Genomic DNA, 26819 nt, shown 5'->3' with positions numbered 1-26819 from the left:
ACTGTGTCCACATATCTATTCAGGGGGACACCATCATTGGGCCTAATTACATCAGCCACACTATCAGAGGCTGGTTCACCTACACATCCACCAATGCGATATATGCCATCATGTGCCAGCAATGCCCCTCTGCCATGTACATTGGTCAAACTGGACGGTCTCTACGTAAAAGAATAAATGGACACAAATCAGATGTCAAGAATTATAACATTCATAAACCAGTTGGAGAACACTTCAGTCTCTCTGGTCACTCGACTGCAAACCTAAAAGTTGCAATATTACAACAAAAAGACTTCAAAAACAGACTCCAACAAGAGACTGCTGAATTGGAATTAATTTGCAAACTGGATACAATTAACTAAGGCTTGAATAGAGACTGGGAGTGGATGGGTCATTACACAAAGTAAAACTATTTCCCCATGTTTATTCCCCCCCCCACACACACACTGTTCCTCAGACGTTCTTGTCAACTGCTGGAAATGGCCCACCTTGATTATCACTACAAAAGGTTTTCTCCCCCTCCCCCCCCCCACCCTCCTGCTGGTATTAGCTCATCTTCAGTGATCACTCTCCTTACAGTGTGTATGGTAACACCCATTGTTTCATGTTCTCTGTGTATATAAATCTCCCCACTGTATTTTCCACTGAATGCATCTGATGAAGTGAGCTGTAGCTCACAAAAGCTTATGCTCAAATAAATTGGTTAGTCTCTAAGGTGCCACAAGTCCTCCTTTTCTTTTTGCGAATACAGACTAACACGGCTGCTACTCTGAATCAAGTGGTAATGAAGCCATTTAACAGGCTTTAGCAAACCCCCAGGTATATACTGTCAGTTTCTGAATTCACTGACAAAAACAGTTGTGCATTACTGTAATATTTACTTTACTCAGAACATGTTAGTCTACAGCAGTGCTAGTCAAAGTGGTGGTCCGCGGACCGCTGCAATTCTGCGAGCCATCGGCTGCCCGTCTGCGCGCACATTGGACAAAAAAATTGCCAGTCCCCCACATCAGATAGCTTGAGAAGCACTGGTCTACAGGACCTTAGTTTAAAATTTGCTTTAAAAATTCTTCATTCGTGTGTTGCTGAAGATTATAAAATCACATCTCTAAAAAATCCTTGGATTAATTTTTAGATGCACAATCTGAGTATTCATCTTTAGCCTTAAATGCTTGGATCTTCAGACATACAGTTTTTTAAATAAATCCTTCAAAAGACCAACCTTATCTAAAATACACATGCGAGCCCGGGCTGCCATCAGGCATGGGATACCAGTTTAATAATACTGCATATGGCCCCTTAAATCCTAGGGATGGCCCTGCATTCTGTTATACAAATACAGTGGTCACCATTAGAAAAATCAACATTTACCCACAACCACCACACCAAGTATTTCCCTGTTTAGCACATGGCCATGCTGTAGGGTCTTACATACCATAATGTGGTATAGCAGCTGTGCATAGATGTTATTTTTGGGCGGTGGGGCTTATTTTCTGGTGAGTACTCTTGCTATATCACTCAAATTGCATTTCAATCATTATTTTACTGATATAAAATATACTCTCAGACTATTTTGATATCAGCATTTAATGATCATGGCACCACGCTATGGATTTGTATATTTTATCTAGCACTTAGAAAATCTGCAGTGTTAATACTACAAACATGGAATAATCAGCCTGTATTACTTGCGCTAAAGATGCCATTTTGAATTATCACAGTTTTAGATATACCGAGTTTGCTTTTTTTAATATTTCCAACACTGTTAGGGCATGAGATAATCATTTAGAGGACTGACCACTTTTAAAAAAACCCTGACTTTAAAAAATAAAAACACTGAACTCAATTACTAAAATTACATTTTCAATTAGTTATGTTCTCTCTGAGAAATCTCTTTAATGACTCATATATTTATTAAAAAAGTAGGCTTGTCTCTGGCCAAGCAAATGATTGTGTAAAGTTATCAGTAGCACAACCTGAACAAGCAGAGTTTCGCAGACAGCAAGAGCTATCAACACAATCAGAGAAAAATATGAACTATCTCTAGATGTATTTTAAACAGTAGCGTTACAGCTAATCTGTGAAACAAACTAAGCTAAGAGTGTTTACTGTAATAATACCACTTTATTAAGCTAGGCATAAAATACTGAAGACAAAACATAACTACTCTCTTGTGAGGGTTCCACTGAATTACCCTTGAGGCACATTGTTGGTTAACTCTGATATTTTTAAATTAAAAATATACACAGTGACATAAAACAGTGCTAAATTAAATCAATTTTCTTATTGCAAATGACACCTCTGAAGATAATAAACAAAGTGAGAGCAAAAGCTTGCAGCCTCTATGGCAACAGGGTCGAGCCCTTAGCTTTCTTCAGAAATTCTGAACAGCACGGAGCTAATCATAAACCGAAAAGAAATGAACCAAACTGCCCCTTCCTCCATGGCCTTCTGTGTCAGGGAGACAGATGCAGACAACCGCTCTTCTTCGAGTGCCTGGAAGTTATGGTTTTTCTTTTCGCAGCGTCACATCAAGTCTTTAAAATAAACAAAACAAAACAATAATTCAGTGCTATGCAACACATTGCTGCTACTTTTCTCAGTCTTGAGGTTCCAGTCCTGCAGTGTGCTGAGCACTCTCGTTGACTTCAGTGCTCCAGTGTTAAATACTTTAGACAGTCCCTTTGGGCCCTATCTTGCTTCTACTTAATATGGAAAATTTAAAGGCCTGATGCTGCTCCCTTTGTTGTCAATTGCCAAATTCTCGTTGATTGCGGTAGGAGTAGAATTGGGCCCTAAGTGTGTGTGTGTGTGGGGTGGGGACTGGGCTACACAATGGCTTCATTAAGGATGTATTCAGAAGCACATTTTTGCCATCCATTTCAAGAAGCACTGGCAGCAATGTGGGCATATTTACAGGAATTTAAAATAAACTTGCAATGCAGACATACAATATCCCTGCCAGCACAGATGGGCAACTCATCCATTTGCTCGAGCATGCGGATTACTGAAATCTGAGATACACTATGTGGAGTTAATGATATAATTATAAATGGAAATGAATGTATATTTATATTTGCACTATATCATTTTAAAGCAGAGAGGTCGATTCCTTAAAGGAATAATATACAGACATTATTTATGGAACTTTCTGCCATGAAAATGAAGAAATCGATAGACTGATAATTATTCCCAAATGTCAATATTTGTAGAAGGTCAGTGTTTTCTCCATGCTGAAGTGCATTGTCTACTGTACCTCTATGTGCCATTTTCCATAAATATATTTTAAAAGGCTTTGATCTCTAAAAATACAGCAAGGTTCATTGAGGGGAAGTGCAGCCTGCAAACTTGATGCATCCATGGGAAAAGTAGAGCATATCCCTGCAGTACCCCAGTGATCCTTCAAGATGGACTTCCCCCTGCCATGCTTTCTGCTGCAGCCTTTGGCTACACCCCTTGTATACATTTCTTCCTCTGAAGGGAAGGAACAGAAATCCTGGAATGGATGATTCTACCACCATTAACTCCAAAATGGCTGGTGAATGAGAATTCTCTTGGGTCCCTGAGAGCCTTGCCAGGGACAGCAGAAGTTCCCCGTATCCAACCCATCCTCCTAACCCCTGAATGTGCCCCTACCTAACCTCTGGCCCTGCAGTGTTCTTTAGGAAGGGAGCTTCATGGATTTGGGATGTGAGAAGTATCTTGTGAAGCCCTCGTTCATTCCTTCCATGTCCCTGTTCCCATTCCCACACTATCTTTGCAAATGGAGAAGGGAATCAGGGCACCAAGTAATCAGCAATACATCTGTCTGTAAGTGATGCTGTTTCTCATTGTAATAAGCAGAGCACTTATTAGTTAAAATTTACAAATCTGGAAAATATCTCCCCATTATGCCTTTGATGAATCCATCCCCCAGTTTCACTGGCATTCTTTAGACTAAGGAGCTGCCACCACATTAGATCATTATTTTTCTTTGTAGAATACAGAGCTGCTGTAAAGCTCTCCTAGAGGCATACTGCATATTTATGGTCTCACAAGATCAGTATTGTTTTTAAAACATGCAAAATGCTTCAGCGTACTGAGTACTTTGTTTAAAGAGAAAAAAAAAAAGAAAGAAAGTTGTCATTCAAACCACAAAAACGGAAAACATGAGAGCACACCACCAGACAAAAACCTTCCAAATGGATATAAAGAAAAAAACACAACAAGCTAAGGGCTAGGCAGACTCCAGAGAGGTTTCAGCAGAAGGGATATTGAACAGATTTGTGCAAAACTATCAGTGTCAATGAGAGGACGTTTATGGGTGAAAACTGATTTTTTTGCAAGAATTTATGATTATGAACAAGGGTGAATTTTTGCCATTTTGGAAAATGGACACACACTTTTTTGGCATGAGAAATAGCAAGAGTTCAGCTTGGAATTCATCCCAAACGTTCACACATTAGACCCAATGAAAATTTGCTGTTCTCATCGACGAACTGTGTCATTTTTGCTGCAAAACCAGTCTTTTGTGGAAAACAGAAAAATTGGTGATGCCACACATTTTATTTTATTGCTTTTTTGTCAAACCCCATGATTATTTTTAAAATCTGTTTTGACAGTGGTACATTTTTTTTCCACAGAGCTCTGAAACTGAGGCTATGGCTACGCTACGAACCTTACAGAGGCACAGTTGTACTGCTACAGTTGTGTCGCTGTACCATCTCCCGCGTAGCCGCTCTTTGCTGGCAGGAGAGAGCTCTCCTGCCGGCATAATTAAACCACACCCAACGAGCCGTGTTAGCTCTGTCAGCAGGAGACCCTCTCCTGATGACACAGCACTGTCCACACTAGTGCTTTTGCTGGTGAAACCTATGTCAGCCAGGGAGGTGTTTTTTCACATCGCTGGCCGGTAGACGTTTTACTGACCAAAGTGATAGTATGTACAAAGCTGAAGTCTTCACTAGGTATCCTGTGCGTTGGGGGGGGAGGGGGAGAGAGATGTGCATGTGTTTTTAATAGGGGCACAGGTCTGCAGGCCAGGGTTCTATTCTTGGTTCTGCCACAGATACCAGGTACGACCCTGAGACAGTGTAAAGTATAGTTTTATTCTGAAAAGCAACTATATAAAAATGGTTCCTTCTTATTCCACATGTCAGTTCTCCAGGGGAAGTCTGCTTACTTACTTATAATTGTGCTAGTAAAAGAACAGAATTTTTCAATGAACCAGTAATGCTATTCTGCTTCCTGAATGAGGAACTAATACCTTGGGAGTGCTGTTTTGTACGTTAGAGACACGTTTTTTTGTTTGATGCAACTTAGAATGAGCTTAATAGAATATTTTGATATGTATAATTAGTCCACCGTGAAATAGTGAAAGCAATGTTAGGGGAAATGGTTCAACAGCTGATAGGTACTGGAAGTCAATGGAACTGTACAAAGTATCATTTACATCTACACTAAAATCTTCATACTTTTTTTGCATTTTTAAATTTTGGAAAATGTGTCCATTTTCTTGATTTTAATTTTAAAAATTGACATTTTTAGGGACAACCCTTCAAAATTTGGAATATTCTTTCAATAAAGATTGGGTTTCACAATGAAACATTGCAAAACTTCATTGAAAAGCCAAGGTTGTGGGACCGTGAAGCAAAATGAATTTGCAAAACTTTAAATGAAATTTCACACAAAAGTGGTAATTCTTGCATGGCTCAAGTGGTCATTTTAAGGGTAGAATCTATATTTTCCCTGAATTATACAGCTGAGTGAAAAAAAAAAAACAGTGTCAATGAAAAATCCCATTATTCCCTGTTTTGGCACGTTTCCAACTCATTATAGACAAGATCATGATGTCATAATTCACCCTAAGTACAGGGCAGCATGCTGTTGTGCTGCCCCTGGAGCAGTCTGAAGGGGACATTGTGACCCTGAGTGTCCCAACCTCCATCCTGGTCTTTCCAGTGCTCTGAGGAAGGTATTAAACAGTGCTGTGTCTATCCTGGGCGCAGTATTATAACACACGGCTACACAGCCCAGTGCACTGCCAAGGGTCTACCCATAATGCACCCCTTCCCACCCACTTGTGCAGGTGGGGCACAAAGCAGTTCTGTGGAACCTGCTGCCCTGCACAGGCTGCTGCCAATGACAGGAATTGGCAGTGCAAGAAAGAACCTTACACACTTTTGCAGCCACACAAGATGGGCCTCTGCTCACCTGCTTCGGTTATGAGGTGGCTTTAGGAGCCGTGTGCCAAAATACTGCCTCAGTGTTAACAACTGACTGATCATTGAACTGCTCCCATTACCCAAGTCCAATTTTGGGAAGGAGGGGCATAAACACACTGGAAATGAAGTCAGGGATTGCTGTGAAGCACATCAAGAGAAGAGGGGAATTTAAAGCCTGATCCAGAGCTCATTAAAATAAATGGAATGACTCCCATTTACTTCAATGAGCTTTGAAGCAGAAGCTTGGAATGTGCCACTGAAAAACAAACTTGTAACTAATGAGACATGTGCCTTTCATCGCCCTGATCACTTTATACCTCCCGCCCCCACACCCTACCCCACCTGCCATATGTCTTTGTTTTTAACCTGTACAGTCATCAGGACAAGGACCGTGTTTGCCTCTGTTTGGAAAGCAGCGAGAACATTTTAAACACCACTGCACTATAAATACGTACAATTCAATCATCTTGAGTGCAGCAATGAAACACCATTTTTTCTATTTGTAAACCCCGGATTAGGCTCTTGAAAAGAAAACTGGAAAGCATTTGGTTTTGCAAAAAACTATATGGAGTTTACCCAGCCCTCAGAGTCAAACTGCATGGTCATAAAATAACATAACAATGTAACTGTCATTAGTTGTAAATTCTTACTCCTGCTCCATAGAAGTCATTTCCGGCTCATTTGAGAGGCAGCTAGTTCTGGGTTCAAGAGAAAATAGGCAGCAGTAAACATTTTCCTCTGCATTTCTTTCTCTTTTAAAATATGAAATTATATTTTGGGATGTAACCCACTGTAGTGAGTCCTGGTGATTGGGTAATAACATAAAACAATATTAACATGAATGTAACAGTTCAGTGTGAGCGACATTACACTGATTAACTCAAAGGAGTCTTTTTATGGCTATTTCCTTAGAACATATTTGACTGTGGATGGGACATGTACTACAAACAGACTCTGTACACCTAACAATAATGTCCCCATGTGCCTCTCTACTTCCCCCTGCACTTCCTGTGCTCTAACTTGCAATCTACACAGGAAAGGTTATTAACAAGACAGCAATTTTCTCCCATGCAGTTTTCCTTCTCAGGTATTCTGATTCATTTGGCACATACGGAATGCTGACAGCACACAGAAAGATGTTTTGAATAGAATGGATGCAGCCCCATTTCTCACCATGTTCTTCTTCTGTCCCCATTTTTGGGTGTCTGGGTAAATGCCTGATGTCACATGCACACAAATATCAGATATTTGCTGTTTACAAGGGCGATTTAAATGTGAGCTTTTGCTACTGGCACTGAGTCAGTCAAGTTTCTCCCAGACTAACAGCTGGTGTATATAAGGTGAATACAAGTATTTTGGATTTTTTACATGTCGCCTTTCTCTTCTGTGGCTATACAGGCTGAATTCTCAAAATAATTTGATGGGAATGTCTGACCACAAATGAGGAGGCATCAGGAATCAATACAACAGACACAAAACTGCATGGCTGAAAATGTAAACTGCATAAAGCAAAAGGAGGAGACCGAAGAGAATCTTCAAAAACAGTGGCTGGTTCCAAAAAAGTAGGGAAAGAAGTCAGATAGGACCTGCAGATGCAACTCCCTTCTTCAGGGACCTTATGACTAATGTGCACAAGAAAAAATATGCTCTACAAAAAAAAAACCCACTATAATTTAGCTTTTGGTGTAGCATTGGAATAACAGTTTGATCATCTACAGGGCAATTTGAATTAATATCTTTGATAAATTTTAACTTCTTCAAAAATGGCAGTGTTGAGTCATCTATAGTTATAAATCTGAAATGGAAAACCAGGATTGTATTTTAAGGCTGTGCTAGCTAAAGCTCATGCAGTTAATTCAAGACTCGTTTGCCCCAGAACACTGCAAAATTGCTTTATCCCAACTGAAATCTGGAACAGGCCACATTTTAAAAGTTTTTTTGTCATCATAGTATCCACTCTCATTACCCATAACTTGGTGAAAGTGAAGTGTTGTGTGTCTCTATCTAGGGACTTCTACAGTGCTCTTCTTCCATACTGTCTGAGTGTGTCTTAGGCTCAAAGCAAAGGCATGGGAGCCAGAAGGATACTAGGGTCTGATCCCCAGCTGAACCACTGATTTACTGTGTGGTACCCAGTTGAGGGTATGTCAGTCAACCCATCTGGTGATTCAGCTACATCATGGCCCAGCTTCACTGAGTAAATCAGTGTAATTTTTCGTTTTTGAAAAGTGTCCACACTGGATATCATAAATAGAGTAAGTCATCTCATGAGTGGGGTAGGTGGAATGCTTAAGGAACTACTCTAAAGGACTGATCAGCAGGGATCCTAGAAATCAGTTTGCCGCAGAAAAATATGGAATTTGCATTTTCACAGACAATCTTTACTTTTTACATTTTGTGAAAAACTAAAAACATATACGGTAGAACCCTGTTTATCTGAGGCTCCATTATCCGGTTCTTCGTATTAACCAAACCGGGGCTGACAGCCTGAGCCCCGCTACCCAGGGCTGACACTGGTCCCAATTAGGTCAGATAAACGGGGTTCAATAAACCATTGTGTTCAACTGATACCTATATATATTGTGGCTAGGGAAACTAAACTTCAGCATTTGATTTTAGTCACAGAAAAACATGAGGTTTTTATGTTTTTTTTATTGGAGAATTTTGGGGGTATTTTAATCACAGAAAACTAGGCCCCTGCTGATCACTGACGTCAACAGCAAACCTTTGTGAGAGAGAAGGAAATGGATTCTCAAATGTGGCATCCTTCTACAGTAATTCAGATTATGATCTGCAGTGCTTAATTGAAAGAAGTGCTGGGGCTCAAGTAATTAGGTGCCGAGGCTCAAGCCATTTTTTTACATTCATAACTGATGCAGCGAGCCCAGAGGTGCTGGGGATATCAACTGCCAAGCCTAGAGGTACCAGGGCTCAGTCCTGAAGCACTGAAGATCTGACGGCAGTGGAAAACATAATGTGAAGTTACACTCAATCCATTCCTGTAAACCAAGTGAAAGTAATGCCAGCAGCAAGCTGAATAGTGTCTTACTTAGCTGTTTCTGATGCTTCCCTCAGCTCTTCATCCAGTCTGCATGAGTAAAAGTTATTGATGTAGAGAAGAAACAAAGAAGAAGCAAGCAGAGCATAAGAGAGAAGCAGAGCAATAGCAGAGCAAAGAACAAGTAAGGTACATGCTTCTAAAATATTCACTCCATTTTCTGCACTGTCCCTAAGGTTCTTCTATTCAATATTGCGTCATTTTTGCCTGTTCAGTTTTACCCTCTTTTACTCTGTAACTCCTTGTTGAGCTCATCTGGAGGCAGACACATAAAAGTAGCAGGGGTTTGAGGCATGCTCGCTGTACGAAGCTGAAAACATTCCATTGCTCTACCAGATACAAGTAAATTAGCTGCAGCCTCAGCCAAGTCAAGGATTTTTCCAGTGTAGTAGGTTTTAGTTGCAAAGGAGGCTGATCTCAACAGCTCGAAGGGGGAAGTAAGACAGCAAATTACATACAAGCAAATGCACAGGAAACCTCTCTCAATCAGCTGTTGAGGTCACCTATATGTGAAAGGCTGGTTCACACGTGTTCACTCCATTATGGACAGTAGCATGAGCTGCAGAGCAAGAATATTACCTCATTCTTCTCTTAAAACACTTCTCTTCATCATACCTTACAAGATAAAAGTGAACGAAGGGGAAACATCTATAAATTCAAATAATATAGAAGTAGAAAAATGAGCAAACTTTATTCCACTTAAAAACCAAACCTAACCACAAAACAAAAACCTAATCTATTTTGAATGCATCCTGACTAAAAACAAAACAAGTAAAAAAACTGGCATGAATCCTTCTTTTGTCCATGGGTCCAGCAGACTTGCTGTTGGTGAAGAGGCAAACCCTGCACTACTCAACAAAGGAAGCAGGGTGCTAACTGTTGTGGTCTCTGCTCCATTAATTCTTCTAATCAGAGCAGGGTTCCTCACGGCAGGCAGGGAAGAGACAAACTGGAGCACAGTACGCTGCTCTTCTTGCTGCTGGCAGCAGCATGTGCACTTACAGCCTGGGATGCAAGACACCTCTCCTGGCCCCTCAGATCACCCCCCTTGTACAGGTACAGAAACCGGTGCAGGAAAAGTAGGGAGGGGGGAAAAGAGACCAGGGGAATGACGATGAGTTAAAAAAGGATCAAGGAGGGAGGGGCAAGAAAGATGCCATGAAGTACAGAAGGAGAAAGGAAAGAAAGAAAACAAAATAAAAGAGAAAGGGTTGAGGACATTTGTAGAGAGCATTTGCACGTCTGGGACATGAATCCATTTCAACTTTTTCAGATCAAAAACTGCCAGCTGAGTATTATAACTACGCCTCATCGACACATTTATCCTGCCAGTAAAGTAGTCGCACAGACAATGAAATCTCCACTGTCTGTGCATCATCTTACTCGCCAGAACTTCAGTTGTACTGAACTACCTTTACCAGCATCACTATGCCTTCCAAAGCTATTGAATCTGAGGAGCTTGCATATCTCAAAACATCTCATTTCCTGCTCCCTGAACCCAAATGTTTTTTATAAATGCAACTGAAAGATGTTTGTTAAATCTATCATATAGATTGAGGCATTTTGTATGCATCTCTGACAGCTACACTGAATAGCTTGTGAAATATAGGACAGCATCGATACTCATCTCAGATTGTCATCTATTGCAGAACTGAAAACGAGGGAGAGGCTGAAATTATTTAGTAAGATTAAAAAACTTGGAAGTCAATCATAGTTTCTTTATGGATCATTATTGCAAAGTTACATTATCTCTGACATGCATTATTTTTTTCTTCCGTGTGTCAGACATACCCGGTTTTGAACAAGGCAAAGGAAGTGTGCTAAGACCCCTTCTTTGCAAAATAAATCTGCACGAAGAGAAGAGTATGTATACCCTAGTGCAGGGGTGGCCAACCTGTGGCTCCGGAGTCACATGCGGCTCTTCAGAAGTTAATATGCGGGTCCTTGTATAGGCACCAACTCCAGGGCTGGAGCTAGAGGCGCCAACTTTCCAGTGTGCTGGGGGGGCGGGGGCGGGTGCTCACTACTCAACCCCTGGCTCCGCCACAGGCCCTGCCCCCACTCCATCCCTTCCCACCCCCTCCCTTGAGCCTGCAGTGCCTTTGCTCCTCCTCCCTCCCCTCCCTGCACATCAGGAAACAGCTGATCGGGAGGTGCTGATTGGCAGGGCTGCAGGTGGGCAGGAGGCCCTGGGAGCAGGGGAACAGCTGATGCGGGGCTGCTGACGTATTACTGTGGCTCTTTGGCAATGTACATTCGTCAATTCTGGCTCCTTCTCAGGCTCAGGTTGGCCACCCCTGCCCTAGTGTGAAGAACCTTTCTTTTAGAGATGTCACAAGCACCTCCAACCAGGGCAGGTATTTCCTTGTTTGCCCCACTACTACTTATGGAAGCAATATAGTTTCCTCACCAGGCTAATTGCTGTTTTCCATTTTCTTTTAGTCTTGCTCATGAGTTACTTTTCCCAATTATTTGACAAAAGATAATAGGTGAGCCCCAGGGCTTTCACTGTGCAAAAGACAGTGATCTTATCAATTGGCTATCTTTGAATGATTGCTTCGGTCCTAAGTGCAGTAAGATTAAAGACAAAAAGCACAGTAAGACTTAACTGCAGAGCAATCATTCAAAATGTAGTGGGATACTCATGAAAGGATTAAGCTTTCCTGTCCTGGCTTCAGGTTATGATTAGTGAATTAAGAGTTTGTTCTGATTAGATAATAACTCTTTCTTGTGTTTCATTGACTGAATGTTTTACTGCTTCAGAGTGGGGTGGAATTTTTGTGGAACCAGACAAAACTGGAATTGGCTCACTCCTGCTCGTGCAGCTGAATTAATGCTGACTCTTAATAATTCTTAATAAAATTAAAAGTTTTCTAACTCCCGTATAGACTCTTGAATACGAGCCCTCCAATCCAAACATCACAAATAATCATGTCACTCCATGTGAAATCAGATTTAGAAGCAAAATCTGGTTATAGTTCAGGCTTGCAAATAACAATACCTTGCTTGGATGATGGTAACTTTTTTCACCGGTACAAGTACATTCTTTTTTATTATGCTTCACTTACTTGACAATACTCTCTGGAATGTGTACATATTCCATTGGAATCAGCTCACTGAGTTCTGCCAACGTGCCAACATACTGGATCTTGCTGCTGAATTTTGAACTGAAACACAGAAATGCCACACATGATTTCATTTCCCCCTTCACAATATCCCACTAAAAGAAAACATAGGGAGTGGAGCCTTCCCTTTTGGTGTGAGTGCTCACTGAGGAATTACCTGATTATAACGTAAGAACAGCCATAACAGCTCAGAGCAAAGGTCCATCTAGTCCAGTACCCTGTCATCCAACAGTGGCCATTGCCAGGTGCCCCAGAGTGAATGAACAGAATAGGTAATCATTAAGTGGTCCATCCCCTGTCACCCATTCCCAGCTTCTGGCAAATAGAGGCTAGGGACAACATTCCTGCCCATCCTGGCGAATAGTCATTGATGGACCTATCCTCCATGAATTTATCTAGTTTTTTTTAACCCTGTTATAGTCTTCACCTTCACAACATCCTCTGGCAAGGAGTTCCACAGGTTGAATGTGTGTTCTATGAAAAAATACTTCCCTTTGTTTGTTTTAAACCTGCTACCTATTAATTTCATTGGGTGAGCCCTAGGTCTTGTATTAGGAGAAGGAATAAATAACGCTTCCTTATTTACTTTCTCCACATCAGTCATTATTTTATAGACCTCTATCATATCCCTCCTTAGTCATCTCTTTTCCAATCTGAAAAGTCCCAGTCTTATTAATCTCTCCTCGTACGGCAGCCATTCCATACCCCTAATCATTTTTGTTGCCCTTTTCTGAACCTTTTCCAATTCCAATATATCTTTTCTGAGATAAGGCGACCACATCTGCACGCAGTATTCAAGATGTGAGCGTACTGTACCATGGATTTATATAGAGGCAATATTATATTTTCTGCCTTATTATATATCCCTTTCTTAATGATTCCCAACATTCTGTTTGCTTTTTTGACTGCCACTGCATATTGAGTGGATGTTTTCAGAGGACTATTCACAATGACTCCAAGATCTCTTTCTTGAGTGGTAACAGCTAATTTAGACCCCATCTTATATGTATAGTTGGGATTATGTTTTTCAATGTGAATTACTTTGTATTTATCAACACTGAATTCATCTGCCATGTTGTTGCCCAGTCCCCCAGTTTTGAGAGATCCTTTTGTAACTCTTCGCAGTCTGCCTGGGACTTAACTATCTTGAGTAGTTTTGTATCATCTGCAAATTTTGCTACCTCACTGTTTACCCCTTTTTCCAGATCATTTATGAATACGTTAAATAGGACTGAGCCCAGTACAGACCCCTGGGGGACACCACTATTTACCTCTCTCCATTCTGGAAACTGACCATTTATTCCTACCCTTTGTGTCCTATCTTTTAACCAGTTACCAATCCATCAGAGTACCTTCCCTCCCATGACTGCTTACTTTGCTTAAGAGCCTTTTATTAGGGACCTTGTCAAAGGCTTTCTGAAAATCTAAATACACTATATCCACGGGATCCCCCTTGTCCACATGCTTGTTGAGCCCTCAAAGAATTCTAGTAGATTGGTGAGGCATGTTTTCCCTTTTCAAAAACCATGTTGACTATTCCCCAACAAATTATGTTCATCTATGTGTCTGACAGTTTTGTTCTTTACTATAGTTTCAACCAGCGTTTACAAGGAAACTGAGGATAAAGGCCTGTTTTCATTTTCATCTTCAGGCTGGATGTGCTGCTCAGTCATTGCTCTCTGGCCCTTTTTTTTAAGGGCCGATCAGGAGCTTGACCACTGGACAATAAGTAATTAAGTAATCCACATCATGAGTTTTCTAACTAAGAAATTTCAATAAAACACCCACTTGGGCTTTGTGCAGGGATGGTCCAAGATACCCTTAACAGTTAAGGCCAATTAAAAAAATAAGAGAGTCCCACTTGTACACACAAATACAGGTGTCCAACTGGGTGCCTATGATGTATGCAATTTCTTACTCCAGTTGTTCATGTGTAGTAAGGTTTTGCAAATACCCCAATACACACTTCATCTTCCAGGACCTGGGAAGTGACGTGCAAGGACTTGTAAATTAAGCATGCATCTGTGGAAGGCCATCAGGAACAAGCAAGTCCTGTGCTAAAGCCATTTCTGACCATTCATGGGCTTCTATGTTTTGAAGGACACTGAGTAAAAATAAAACTGATATGTATTACATACCTTATAAAAGGTCGTGTCACTGCTAGGATAGTTCTGATAAACCAAGAAGGGTGAACGATTATAAATGATTTCAAATTCTTCCTTAACCTAAGTTGGAAAGAAAAATGCTTCAGCTTCTTAAAAATAAAAATGTCACATAGAAACACTATATGCAATCAATAATCTAAGAGCAGGCTCGATAATGAGAAGTGTCAAAGGGTGGCATTTAAAATAGTGGGTGTGGTCAAGGAGGAAAATATACAGTGCTCACCGTCTATCAATCATCTGGTAACATTTTTTCATCCAGCCAAATCCAGGCATCTTTCTTCGTGGTGTTGCTCCATTCAAGTAGACAATCATATAGTCTTCAGCTACCATCAGCTCTAAGGTACTTATTACATATCTGATTGGAGAGTAAAAGCCTGTGAGTGAGCAATCTTTTATCCATTTATCCCTAATCAAAACCACATAATTAGGCATAAATTAATTAATACAAGCACACTTAGACTAAAACAGCTTTTCATTTTGCTTTAAATTAAAAGCAGACATTGACAACTGACTCAAAGCTAGTTTGGGGTTGCTTATCCTGCAAGCTATAAACATATCTTCAGCTTCAGAAAAATATAGTTTCCTTAGGAAAACTTCCTTTCAGAAAGTGAGTCTGGAACACTTCCATCATTACGGGTGGGGTTTTTACCCCATTTAAACACATTATGCCAACAGTCAACAAGGGAGACCAAGATAATTAAATTCCAAGTGGTGCTGAGATCTGACTAGCACAGACAAAGAAAAACTTAGCTTCATCGTTAGTCATTGGCATGTTTACTAGGGAAAATAAGACAAAAAAAAAAAAAGGAACATAAAGACACTTAGTTGTAATTCTTGTTCTCAGAAGGTGCAACAGATCCTATCTCCTGGGTCTGTGAGTGACAGGTATTACCAAGCTTTTGAATTCCAAAACTATTAAACCAGCTAGGAAGCAGTATGAACCTCCCTGCTTCTGCTGAAGGGACAGAATACCCCTTAGTACTTCTAACCACAGGGTCCTTTTTGAACATAAAAATCCCTGAGACCTACATAATGCTAATATGAATCCCCAACCCTACAATAGTTTGACAGGACTGCACTCTGTTGGCCAGATTCACCCCCATGGTAGTCGCCAATAACAGGACAATTTAAATTCTGGTCTTGTCTCCACAGAAACAGATGATCACCTCTCTCCCCCCAACCCCATTAGGTCTCATCCAGCTTTGCAACACTGATGCCACTGGTAGAAAGGCTGAGCACATTTTCAGAGTCTTTGCCTTTGAGAGAGGAAAAAGTTGATAAACGACCTTCAGAAATGTGTTGTGCCTAAACATAGCATCTTCCATTAAAGGCCTTGTTGTCACCAGAACAGCCTAAAGCCTGAGCAATCTGCTGAAACGTTTGTTAGAAGCCTGTAGACGTTAGCAGAACACTGCAACTTTGCTCTGCAATAGTTAGAAATTGGCTTATACCCTGAAGCATGAAGTTTAATATCCCTTGCAAAAAATTTTGGACTCTACCATCCAGCCCTAGGGCTGTGTCTTTATAAAAATGGCAGGGAAACCTTTACCTATGTATTTAATGGGCCTTATCACTGTTGTTTTTGAGCACCTCACAGTCTACTCTCCTCCTTTAAATCCTTTCTTAAAATATTGCTCTTCCAAACAAGAATCTGAAGCCCAGTTCTCACCTTCCGGGAGTATTTGTAATCCCATTTTAAATAAATATAAGGATACATTAATTAAATTAAATTCATGGAACTACCCAGACTAGTGTCACACTTTGCTACTGACTCACAGTACTTTTTATTGCCTTTCTTCCCTTTTGCATTTCTATGTTGTCTACTTAGGCCTCGACCCTGCAAAGACGCATACATATGTTGAACTTTACGCACTGTGAGTAATCCTGTGGAATTTAAAGCTGACTTCTCATTGCAGTGAATCGTCAGTGGGACTACGCACAATGCCTAAGTTTAAGCAGGCGTGTAAATCTTTGCAGGACTGGGACCTTGGAGAAGGGAGCAAGTCTTTTTATGTGTATAAAATGCAGAGGGTTGGTGGGTGCTATACAGATAGTCAATCATAATAAACAGCAAGAATAAAGAGAGAGTGATTTACAGATTTTAAGGCTAGAGATGACCATTATGATCATCTAGTCTGACCTTCTGCATAACACAAGCCATAGAATTTCACCTAGTAATTCCTGAAGTGGAGAGACTGCTTCCTCCCTGTTTCCATAAGTGAATGCTATTGTGATCAGTAACATGGCTGAATTACAGCAATTGCCATTTTAGGAAAAAACAGCCACCCTTATGATGCCTGGCTCCTCATCTACCTCATGAGAATGAAAGATTTTTTTTTCCTTTTTAATAAAATAAATTGTGGGTGAAAGGAAATGTCTTAGTGACTGGAGAGATTCTTCTACAGTGCTCTACTTGAGTTTGAAAGCACAAACTGTCTCTTCAGACTTCAGCAAATAGTTTTAGCGGGTTGTGGACTGATTCTTGTGTGGAACTTGTAACTGTTTGCCTCTAACATGCTGAGGATTAAGGAGCTGCAGTTGAGACAGCAGGCATTTCAGTCTGGGTCTGCAGCATCCCAGGGAAGGGCATCAGCAGCTGCTGTCTCCTGGGGTTTGAATCTTGGCCCAGACTCTCAGTATCCAACCGGATTAGTCAAGGTAACAAATTGACGACAGAAAGCTTTGATGACCCAAAGGGCACTGTAACCGCAGTAGGTAAAGTATGAAACAACTAAATGCCCAATTGCTGGTCATAGATTGTAAAATCACTGATATGGAGCTGACATCTGGTGAATACAGCATTGCAGTTGCAGGATTACCTATGCAAAGTACTTTGCTTAAGGCCAAGAAGTGCTAGATAATAAAATGAGGGGATGCAGAACTCCCCGAGATTCCTCATACAATTAACTAGGAAGAATTTATGCACATATATTTATAGCCTGTTGTACTAGGGATCCATATACTGACATCTCTTTGGTTCCATGCACATACCCCTACCCTGCCACAAACAAAATAAATGGGTGGCCAGATACTTCCTCTGTAGTTTCACTACCCTGAACCTCTGTGTATGAAAGAAACAGGAGTCTGCCAGTTGCAAGACAAGTTGAAGACACAGGTCTAAATTCTGCTCTCATTTACACTGGTATAAATCGGAAGTAATCCCAGTGAAAACAATGGAGTTAAAAAAAAAATGGACCCTGCTGATAGCCTTGAGTGGGGAAGCTTTTAAGTCTTGAAGGCAATGAAATTATTTGTTATTTACTGTAGCATAATTGAGAGAAAAATCTAGCTCTTAACCCTTAAAGACTCCTCCTCTATAAGTCTATCCTGATTACACACAACTTTACTTAAAAACTGAGGGGTTCAACTAAGTCACAGAATAATTGTTCAATCTGAGTCATAATTATGCTCTGTTGTTTTTTGCATCTCGAGGATGCTACTCTGTTCGTAGCTCAATTGACTGCTGGTGATGATAGGTCGGATTTAGATGCAGCAGCTCCTTTCAGAAAAATACTAGTAATGGTCTGAACAGGGAGGAAATCAAGTGCTGTTGTTTTTCTGTTTGTGGTGTTGCAGGCAGGGGTGCTGGAACAATTTGCATAGTGGGGGTGCTGAGAGGCACTGAACCAGGTGGTAAACCCTCTGTATGATGGAAACCACTTCAAGCTGGGGCGTGCAGCAGCACCTCTAATTCCAGCACCTGTGGTTGCAGGGTTTCTTTTTTGCTGTATTGTGTTTTGGTTACCTTATTAGGGTATGCTTCAAATATGATCCACCATTAAGCCTTATATTGTATGGGTCATATTTTATCCCGAGCTGAGACAATCTTTCCTATGAATTAGGCATGAACCCCTCATTTGTGTTCCGGGGGACAGAACTGCAGGGAGTTGTGCTTTAATGGTCAGGTTCACCATTTCCTTATGCAGCAGCCTGTGTAAGGCCAGGCATTGGTTGGCCTTTGAACTGTGCAAGCTCACCAGGACTAGATAATACTTAATCCTGCCATGAGTGCAGGGGACTGGACTAGATGTCCTCTCGAGGTCCCTTCCAGTCCTATGATTCTATGACTTTCATTTTAATCAGGTTTGTGGACCTTGGAGGCTCAGCCAGATTAGGATTTCAGTAGCAGAGTGAGGCAGACTGGAGACAGCTCAGGGCAGCCATTGCCTTCTCCAGCTATTTGCTGCCAGAACAAGTCGCCATTAGGAGTTACCTTTGTTGTTAAAAATTAAAACAAAGTTGGGTTCACTTGGTCAAATTCGTATGTCCTTCCTCACTGGCAATTGCCATTCGTAGTGCCTGACTCAGAAGCAGCTGGAGTCGGGAATCGTCCTAAACTTTTCGCGGCAGTGACTGCAAGGGTCCCATCTAGGGAAGGTAGGGGAGAGGGGGTATCTGCCACCTCCCCCCAAGTTTTGTGCCACATTTGGGTGAAGTTTGCATCAGGAGGGAAGATGCTGCCCTCCTTCCCCCGCTGCCCTGCCCCACTGCAGTGTGCAGCCGCTGCCCTGCCCCTGCCTCCTCACCACTGAGCTACCACTGGCCATGCTGCTTGGGACTGGGAGCCTGCCTCCTGATCTGCTGTGCAGAACTGGCCGCAGGCTGATGTTGGGGAGTCCCCTTCCTCCTGCCCATTGTGTACTCAGGTGGGCAGAGCGCGCCCCTCGCCCCAGCTCCTGCCCCACGGATCTGCCCCCTCTGGGCCAACTAGAGACTGAGCACATGGCCGGCCCAGCAATAGCAGCAGCACCCCTTTGGATACAGCCCCTCCCTGCACCCTGAGCTACACCCCTCCCGGTACAGAGCCCCTAGCTGTCCCCTGAGCTACATCCCTGCCTGCACACAGCCCCTAGCTACCTGTCTCCCTGCACCCTGAGCTACACCCCTCCCGGTACACAGCCCCTAGCTATCCCCTGAGCTACATCCCTGCCTGCACACAGCCCCTAGCTACCTGTCTCCCTGCACCCTGAGCTATACCCCTCCCGGTACACTGCCCCTAGCTGTCCCCTGAGCTACATCCCTGCCTGCACACAGCCCCTAGCTACCTGTCTCCCTGCACCCTGAGCTACACCCCTCCCGGTACACAGCCCCTAGCTATCCCCTGAGCTACATCCCTGCCTGCACACAGCCCCTAGCTACCTGTCTCCCTGCACCCTGAGCTACACCCCTCCCGGTACACAGCCCCTAGCTATCCCCTGAGCTACATCCCTGCCTGCACACAGCCCCTAGCTACCTGTCTCCCTGCACCCTGAGCTATACCCCTCCCGGTACACAGCCCCTAGCTGTCCCCTGAGCTACATCCCTGCCTGCACACAGCCCCTAGCTACCTGTCTCCCTGCACCCTGAGCTACACCCCTCCCGGTACACAGCCCCTAGCTATCCCCTGAGCTACATCCCTGCCTGCACACAGCCCCTAGCTACCTGTCTCCCTGCACCCTGAGCTATACCCCTCCCGGTACACTGCCCCTAGCTGTCCCCTGAGCTACATCCCTGCCTGCACACAGCCCCTAGCTACCTGTCTCCCTGCACCCTGAGCTACACCCCTCCCGGTACACAGCCCCTAGCTATCCCCTGAGCTACATCCCTGCCTGCACACAGCCCCTAGCTACCTGTCTCCCTGCACCCTGAGCTCCACCCCTCCCGGTACACAGCCCCTAGCTATCCCCTGAGCTACATCCCTGCCTGCACACAGCCCCTAGCTACCTGTCTCCCTGCACCCTGAGCTATACCCCTCCTGTACACAGCCCCTAGATATCCCCTGCCTGCACCCTGAGTGGTTTTCAAACTTTTTGTGCTGAGGCACCCCCCCGCCCCCTTGAGTTATAATTTTTGGTTGTGTCCCTCCTTTTATCTGCAAAAAACCTAGAGTTTCCAGGTTTCTAAGTAACCCTTGGAATCATGATTAAAGTTGTCCCTTCCCCCCCCCCAGCCCCCCCACCCCGAATCTGAAATGGTGCCCCTGTGTGACAGTCTTTTTGTTCTGTGTCTATGCAGCACCTAGGACAATGGGGCCCTGGTCCAAGACTGGGACTCCTAGGTGCTACGCAATACAAATAATAATATTTGAAAAATGAACTGAGGGTTAAAGGCAGGAAAGGCTGCTCTCCCCTACAAGTAGGACTGGCACTCACTGGTGAAGTGATTTAATGATTTTAGAGCCAAGGAGTGTTTCACTGAGCATTCTACCTGAGGCAGTTTTTCCCCATAGCATTCAAGTCACCCCCTTTAATATTCTAAATGATCTCTTAATTAAACACAGCTTATCTATCAGTACGTATTAAACGTATTAACGCAAAAGACTGTCACATTGTTCACACATATCACTCACAGGAAAAGATTTTCCATGACATAGTTGTAATCAGCTCGACTGCTGTCTGGCAGGAAACATGCAGCAAACACAATGATGGCATTTAGACCATCACCATAGTATCCTGTGGAACAAACAAAAAGGCATTTGTCTCGCAGTAAAGGCTCTTAACAAGATCATCTTAAAAAGAAAATAATTATGGGAGGCCTGGAATATGGTGATTTTTTTAATCTAATTTTTTAAGCCTAATGGAGATCAAGTAAATCCTTTTGTTTAAGCCCAGTATTTAAAATCCCAGCTACCTCTGCCGCCAGCAGAGATGGAGACTTGGTATAGTCACAAGGGGGGCATGAGTTGGCTCCCATAGAAGGGAACAATAGCTCAGGACAAACACTGATTGCTGTAGTTAATCTAAAGAAATGAAAATCACCAGAGCTTTTGACATATCAGTTTGGTGACGAGACGGCTGGGAGAAATTTAGTTGTAGGGTAGAGGTGGTTAGAAGACGATCCTGGTAAGGGCAACCCTGACTGAACTTTTCCCTGGACAGGAGTCATGCAAAAACATTCCTACAGAAATGCAGAGGTGGTTTTTTGAATTTAGTAATGAACACCTGGATAAACAGGTTAGATGTAGGCGCAAAAGAGGAATTCTCTCTGTGCAGCGACTTATCAAGGAAGATCAGAGAGGACTAGCTTTTTAGACATGTAAGAGTAAGAGCATTCTTTTGTCTCTAGAACTAAGATGAAAATGTCTTTCATAATTTAGCTAATAAGAAGGTAAGTGAGAGAGAGCTGTATTAGGCAAACTGGTCCTTATGTGTTAATTCCCTTTTCTCTCTGTTTTCAATCTTGTTTTAAGGAAATCTGCTGCTGGGTGGGTATTTCAAGTAGACCGCTCCTCAAGGGAGCAAAGTTTTCAACATCTAAGGAACAGGAGGCAAAAGGATTTCTGGAGATTAATTCCCACCCAGTCTCAGTCAAAAGGGCATGGGCAAAGGTGTCCCCTCCCAGCAAGGAGTTTGCCCAAGTGCTGACCAATTGAGGTGGTGGTGGGGCTGGTCACACATGCATACACCATCTCTCATTCAAGGATCTCAAATGTTTTATAAAGGACAGAAAATATAATTATCCTCACGTTACAAATGGGCACAGTGATACAGAGAGAGGATCAGTGACTGAGAAGAAAAATGACAGGTTTCAGAGTAGCAGCCGTGTTAGTCTGTATCTGCAAAAAGAAAAGGAGGACTTGTGGCACCTTAGAGACTAACAAATTTATTTGAGCATAAGCTTTCGTGAGCTACAGCTCACTTCATCAGATGCTCACGAAAGCTTATGCTCAAATAAATTTGTTAGTCTCTAAGGTGCCACAAGTCCTCCTTTTCTTTTTGAGAAGAAAAAGGTTCACATCAAGCCTGTGACCTGGATCAGTCTCCTGTCTCTTAGTGCCACGGTTTATCCATTGAACCATATTGCTTCAAATCCTCACTTTGGAAAGTAGTCTGCAGAAGGATTTCAGTTTTGTTCTCCTGAATTTTTACAATTGAAACATGTCATATTTGATAAAATATAATTTATCTGAATAAGACGATTGGCAGAATTAGCATATATTTACATTTGCAATTATCCAATTAACAATGCTAATCACAGAAGTTTTCAAAGTCACACAGCAGCTTGCATTATTTCAAACCAACAATTAAATGTGCTTTTTCCTGAACTTGGAGTAAGCAGGAGAAAAAAGGACAGCCAACTCTCATGTTTGTAAGATCTTCATATTCAGAGGCCTTCAAATGAAGGAATAACCCAGTTTTCTAAACAGGAATTAGAGGAGAACATTGAACCCCCCTGTTTTATTCTTCCTTTTTTTCAGACTTAAGTACCAATCTCAAAAGGGAGAGCAGCAACTGATACAGTCTTCAACTGAGACAAGGTGGGTGAGATAATATCTTCTCTTGGACCAGTTTCTGTTGGTGAAAGAGACAACATAGCCTTCAGCTAACCAATAACATGAGCTGTATTAAATCAGATTAGCTGTATTAAATAATGGGCTATATTAAGTCCATACATTCAAGAACAAGGCAGTATTTTTCTCCTCTTCTTTGAAAGTTGGGATGGGATTTACTTGCTTACATAAATTAGGAAATGTCTAGGGATTCCCTATACAACTAACATAATGAAATCAAGAGCCAATCCTTTCAACTTGCCCAGGAGCTTGGCATTACCAGGTCACAGTGGCAGATGTGTCCAGTATTTTATACAGCTCTGCTAAGGGCATTATCTTGCAGTTCCACATAAACCCAAAAAGATAATGTGCACCTAACCACATAGTTTGATATGTGGAATCTTTTTTTCTATCACATATTCTTTTTATGCTGTCTTATGGACAAGCAATGTTCATGCGAGACAGTGGTGCTTTTTAATCCTTCATCAGAAGACGCTAACAAGAGTTGGCACAAATTCCTTGCCCATTGTTCAGTGGAAGCAGCCAGACTGATCATTGAGGAATTTCCCCAGGGGCTAGTGTGGAAGGAAACCTCTGCCCTTGGCTGAAGAGCTGTATCTACTATCCATTCCTCTCCACTCACACTCTGGTCACCGCTCAGATTCTGAACACCACCATCCCTCTCAGGAATATGGCCAGTGAATCCATGTAGTGGTCGATCTATCTAAACTCTAGTTAATTTATTTCTCAAGCACCTTTCTTTGCTATCTAAGCAGACAGGCTCCACCAGCCCTACTCCTGCTCCTGAATATCTATGCAAAGGACTCTGATGGAGGTGGACTTTGTAGTAATGCCATACCAATTGCTCAGGCTCTCCAAATCCTGCCTCATACATATGCAATGAAACTGCATCATTTCCACATCTGCAGCTGCAGGAGGGAAGGATCTGAGTCTTGATAAATAAAGGTTGTAATCTCATTAACTTCAGGGGGGTCAGGATTTCACCCAATGTTTCTAAATTGGTCAATGTAGTGTTGGTGTGTATTGCTGATTCTTATGTTTCCTTTACAAGGATTAAACTGTTAAATTCTAGCTGCAATCATTTTGAAAGCAAATCATGCAGTTTCAAGGTGACGGGCTAGAAGACTTAGTAGAGGTTTCCAGCTCAGATTTGTGTGGTTCTTTACAAAACTTTGCATTGGAATGAATACATTTGTCACACTTTCCTGTCTGAAGAATAAGAAGATGCCAGACAAAAATTCACCAAATAGCATGCAGCTTGCTGTTGTGGGTGAACATGTCATGCACATATTGCTGATAAAACCATCAGCCATGTCAAAGACAAGGTGCTCACTATCTCTTAGTACACAACAGCCCGGAGAGAAGGAAGATGGCAGAAGCAAAATAAGGGGTCAGTTTAACAGGTTATTACGCTGAAGAAAATGGTCACCACTTCCAAAATGAGTGCTAAAGGCGAGGCAGGGCCACTTCTCTTGGAAACAGTATTGCCATAAACTACTGTCACAACAGACAGCTTCATTTCTACTTTTGGCAGCTTGCCAGATTCAGTTAGTGTCACCTAATTTAACTGGATCTTTCAGGCAAGAATAGGATGGACGAGAAAGTTGAAAGCATGTGTCAAACAGGTCTGAGGCAATGCACACTTGTTATAGAGCTGCACACTACTCACCTTTTTTTCATTAAGGTTAAGTCATCATTTCTGTTACATTTGCTCAGCAGAGTTGCATTGATGTAAACCTGGTATAATGCCATGAAGAATCAGACCCAGAGCACCTAAATGGTGGGGAATGGGCTAGACCACTTGGCTTTCACTCCTGGAGAGCTGAATTTAAATCCTAATTAGTTCATACATAAAACTGAATTGAGTGGTCTGGTCCCCAGTGGAAAACTGTCCATGATTACAAAGCCATCACAGGATAAGGCGGAATTCCACACAGAAGGCAGTTCCTGCTCAAAAGCTAAGTTAGCAGTAATTTTAACAGTAGGATTGTGTGACAAAGAGCCTGTTCCTGCTCCCACTGAAATCACATGACAGTCATATCATTGACTCATTTTCATTTTAATAGAAACTACTGTAAATGCATATGTAAGGGCACTAATTTGGAAAGTTTGTAAATGTTTTCATAGTATATGCATCTAGGGTGTTTATTCGGCACATACATTTAAAATGTAAATAAATACCACTAGCAATGTTGCAATTCTTTCTGTTTTTCTTCCTTAATTATACCATCCATTTATGAAATACCTTCACGGTCTTTAATAGTGGTGTTATGGTTGAAAACTGGTTTTTCTGGATGTTAAAATGACTTTTCTAACTTATGATTAATCCTTTTGTACGCTGAGTGATGTGAGTCTCTGCAGGCTTTAATATAGGTCACACTAGATGATCATGATGGTGCCTTCTGGCCTTCAAGTCTATGAGTGATTGATGTAATTGTAATTCTATTAACTTCAAGGGAACTATACTGGTTTATACTAGCTAAGGATCTGACCCTGAAAATGTAGTAGAAATGATAGCTTAAATTTCAGTAACACTGCTAGTGAGCAACACGACAACAGTGGAAAAACTCGTAAGACCTCAGTGGTTATACTGTGTTAACAACCATTCAAAGTTAATAAACAGCACTCCCATTAATCTTCTCATATGCATAGTGTATCCAAAGGGATCATGAACCTGATATGTCAATGGAAAGACATTTTTATTTATTTTTAATGTTCTTATTTTAAGTATCTATGGTAACAAGTCCAATGGGGTAAATAACTTGGGCTGGCTTAGTTACTGTATCAACACTGGCGGTGCTTTTAGGTTGTTAGTGACCAGAAGGATTGAGGAAGACCTGACCAGACCTCAAGCAGAGTCTGTGTGGCTTGATAACTTGTCTCTCTCACCAGAAGAAGCTGATCCAATAAAAGATGTTACCTCACCCACTTTGCCTCTCCAATACTACAAGTACACAGCTTAAATTAGGTCACTTTCCTAGTTATATTTGATGGATTTGTCTAACAATTACCAAGTATGCAAGGAACACAAAATAAAATATTTGCTGGGATTGCTGGTGAAAGGCTGACGGCTGATGCTCATGAATGGCAGAAAATAACTTTAGCAATGTTCCCGGTTAATCAATGGCACATATGCTGAAGCCACAGGGAAGCACTGCATATATTACAGGCAGTTTTTCCTTTAACTGCACCTCCTATTTGGAACTGTACACCTTGCTCTGGAAAATGGTTGCAGTCATGCACAGAATAAAAGTAGTTTAATGACTCATGGAAGAGCATACTTCATGAGGCAAAAATGATTACAGCTATAACCTACAGAGTAGATTTTTCAGTACAGCTGGCTATACAAAAACCAAAGCATTCACTCTTTACTGAAAGGGAATTTTATGCTATGAATATCATGCTGCTAATAAGGCATTTATATTCGTTTGTTTACTGTTTGAGATGCTTAGGTGTTTAAAGTACCTGTCACTGGAGATTTTTAAGCGCAGTTGGACAAACACCTGTCAGGAATGGTCTAGATAATACTTAGTCCTGCCATGAGTGCAGGGGACTGGACTAGATGACCTCTTGAGGTCCCTTCCAGTCTTATGAGTCTATGATCGTCTCACTTCTACCTTTCCCAGGTTGAATCAAACATTAGGCCTGACTCAGGTAGATCTCCCTTTACACCAGTTTTACACTGGCTGAAGTCAATTTACTTCATTGGAGTTACTTCTGATTTTCCCCAGTGTAAGTTAGAACAGAATCAGGCCCATTGCCTCTCCGAGAAATAATTCAGCACAACAAGGAATACTGCTGAGCGATATAACCCAAACCCCATATCCAGTCTTTCCAAGTGAACTTCCAAACTCTGAGGGTTAAATTCACCCCAAATTCACCCATGGAACAGAAATATGAAAATGATACCGCCTTGAACCAATTGACCTCCCTATATCTCCAGAAAGATTCACCCTGCAGGGAGGGTAGGTGGTATTTCTATACAATTATTCTCCTATG

General features: G+C 41.9%; 1 protein-coding gene across 5 annotated transcripts in view; it reads right to left on the bottom strand.

Moving 5' to 3' along the window:
* Positions 1–695: 695 nt before the first annotated feature.
* The window catches only part of PRUNE2 (prune homolog 2 with BCH domain), a 186042-nt gene continuing 159918 nt past the window's right edge, over positions 696–26819 (bottom strand). The window contains exons 13-20 of one of the 5 annotated variants that reach the window (XM_073345112.2): positions 20880–20982; positions 14775–14906; positions 14525–14611; positions 12330–12428; positions 9841–9876; positions 9253–9291; positions 6854–6901; positions 696–2537 (exon numbers count right to left, since the gene is read on the bottom strand). In XM_073345112.2, coding sequence (XP_073201213.1) covers positions 2504–2537; positions 6854–6901; positions 9253–9291; positions 9841–9876; positions 12330–12428; positions 14525–14611; positions 14775–14906; positions 20880–20982 — 578 coding nt within the window. In that variant the 3' untranslated portion in view covers positions 696–2503. The remainder of the gene's footprint in view (positions 2538–6853; positions 6902–9252; positions 9292–9840; positions 9877–12329; positions 12429–14524; positions 14612–14774; positions 14907–20879; positions 20983–26819) is intronic. The other 4 variants (XM_073345108.2, XM_073345110.2, XM_073345109.2 and 1 more) reach the window with 4 other exon arrangements.

This window comes from Lepidochelys kempii, chromosome 5, assembly GCF_965140285.1.
Source record: "Lepidochelys kempii isolate rLepKem1 chromosome 5, rLepKem1.hap1, whole genome shotgun sequence".
NCBI lineage: Eukaryota > Metazoa > Chordata > Testudines > Cheloniidae > Lepidochelys > Lepidochelys kempii.
This window is presented reverse-complemented; position numbering and strand designations above follow the sequence as displayed.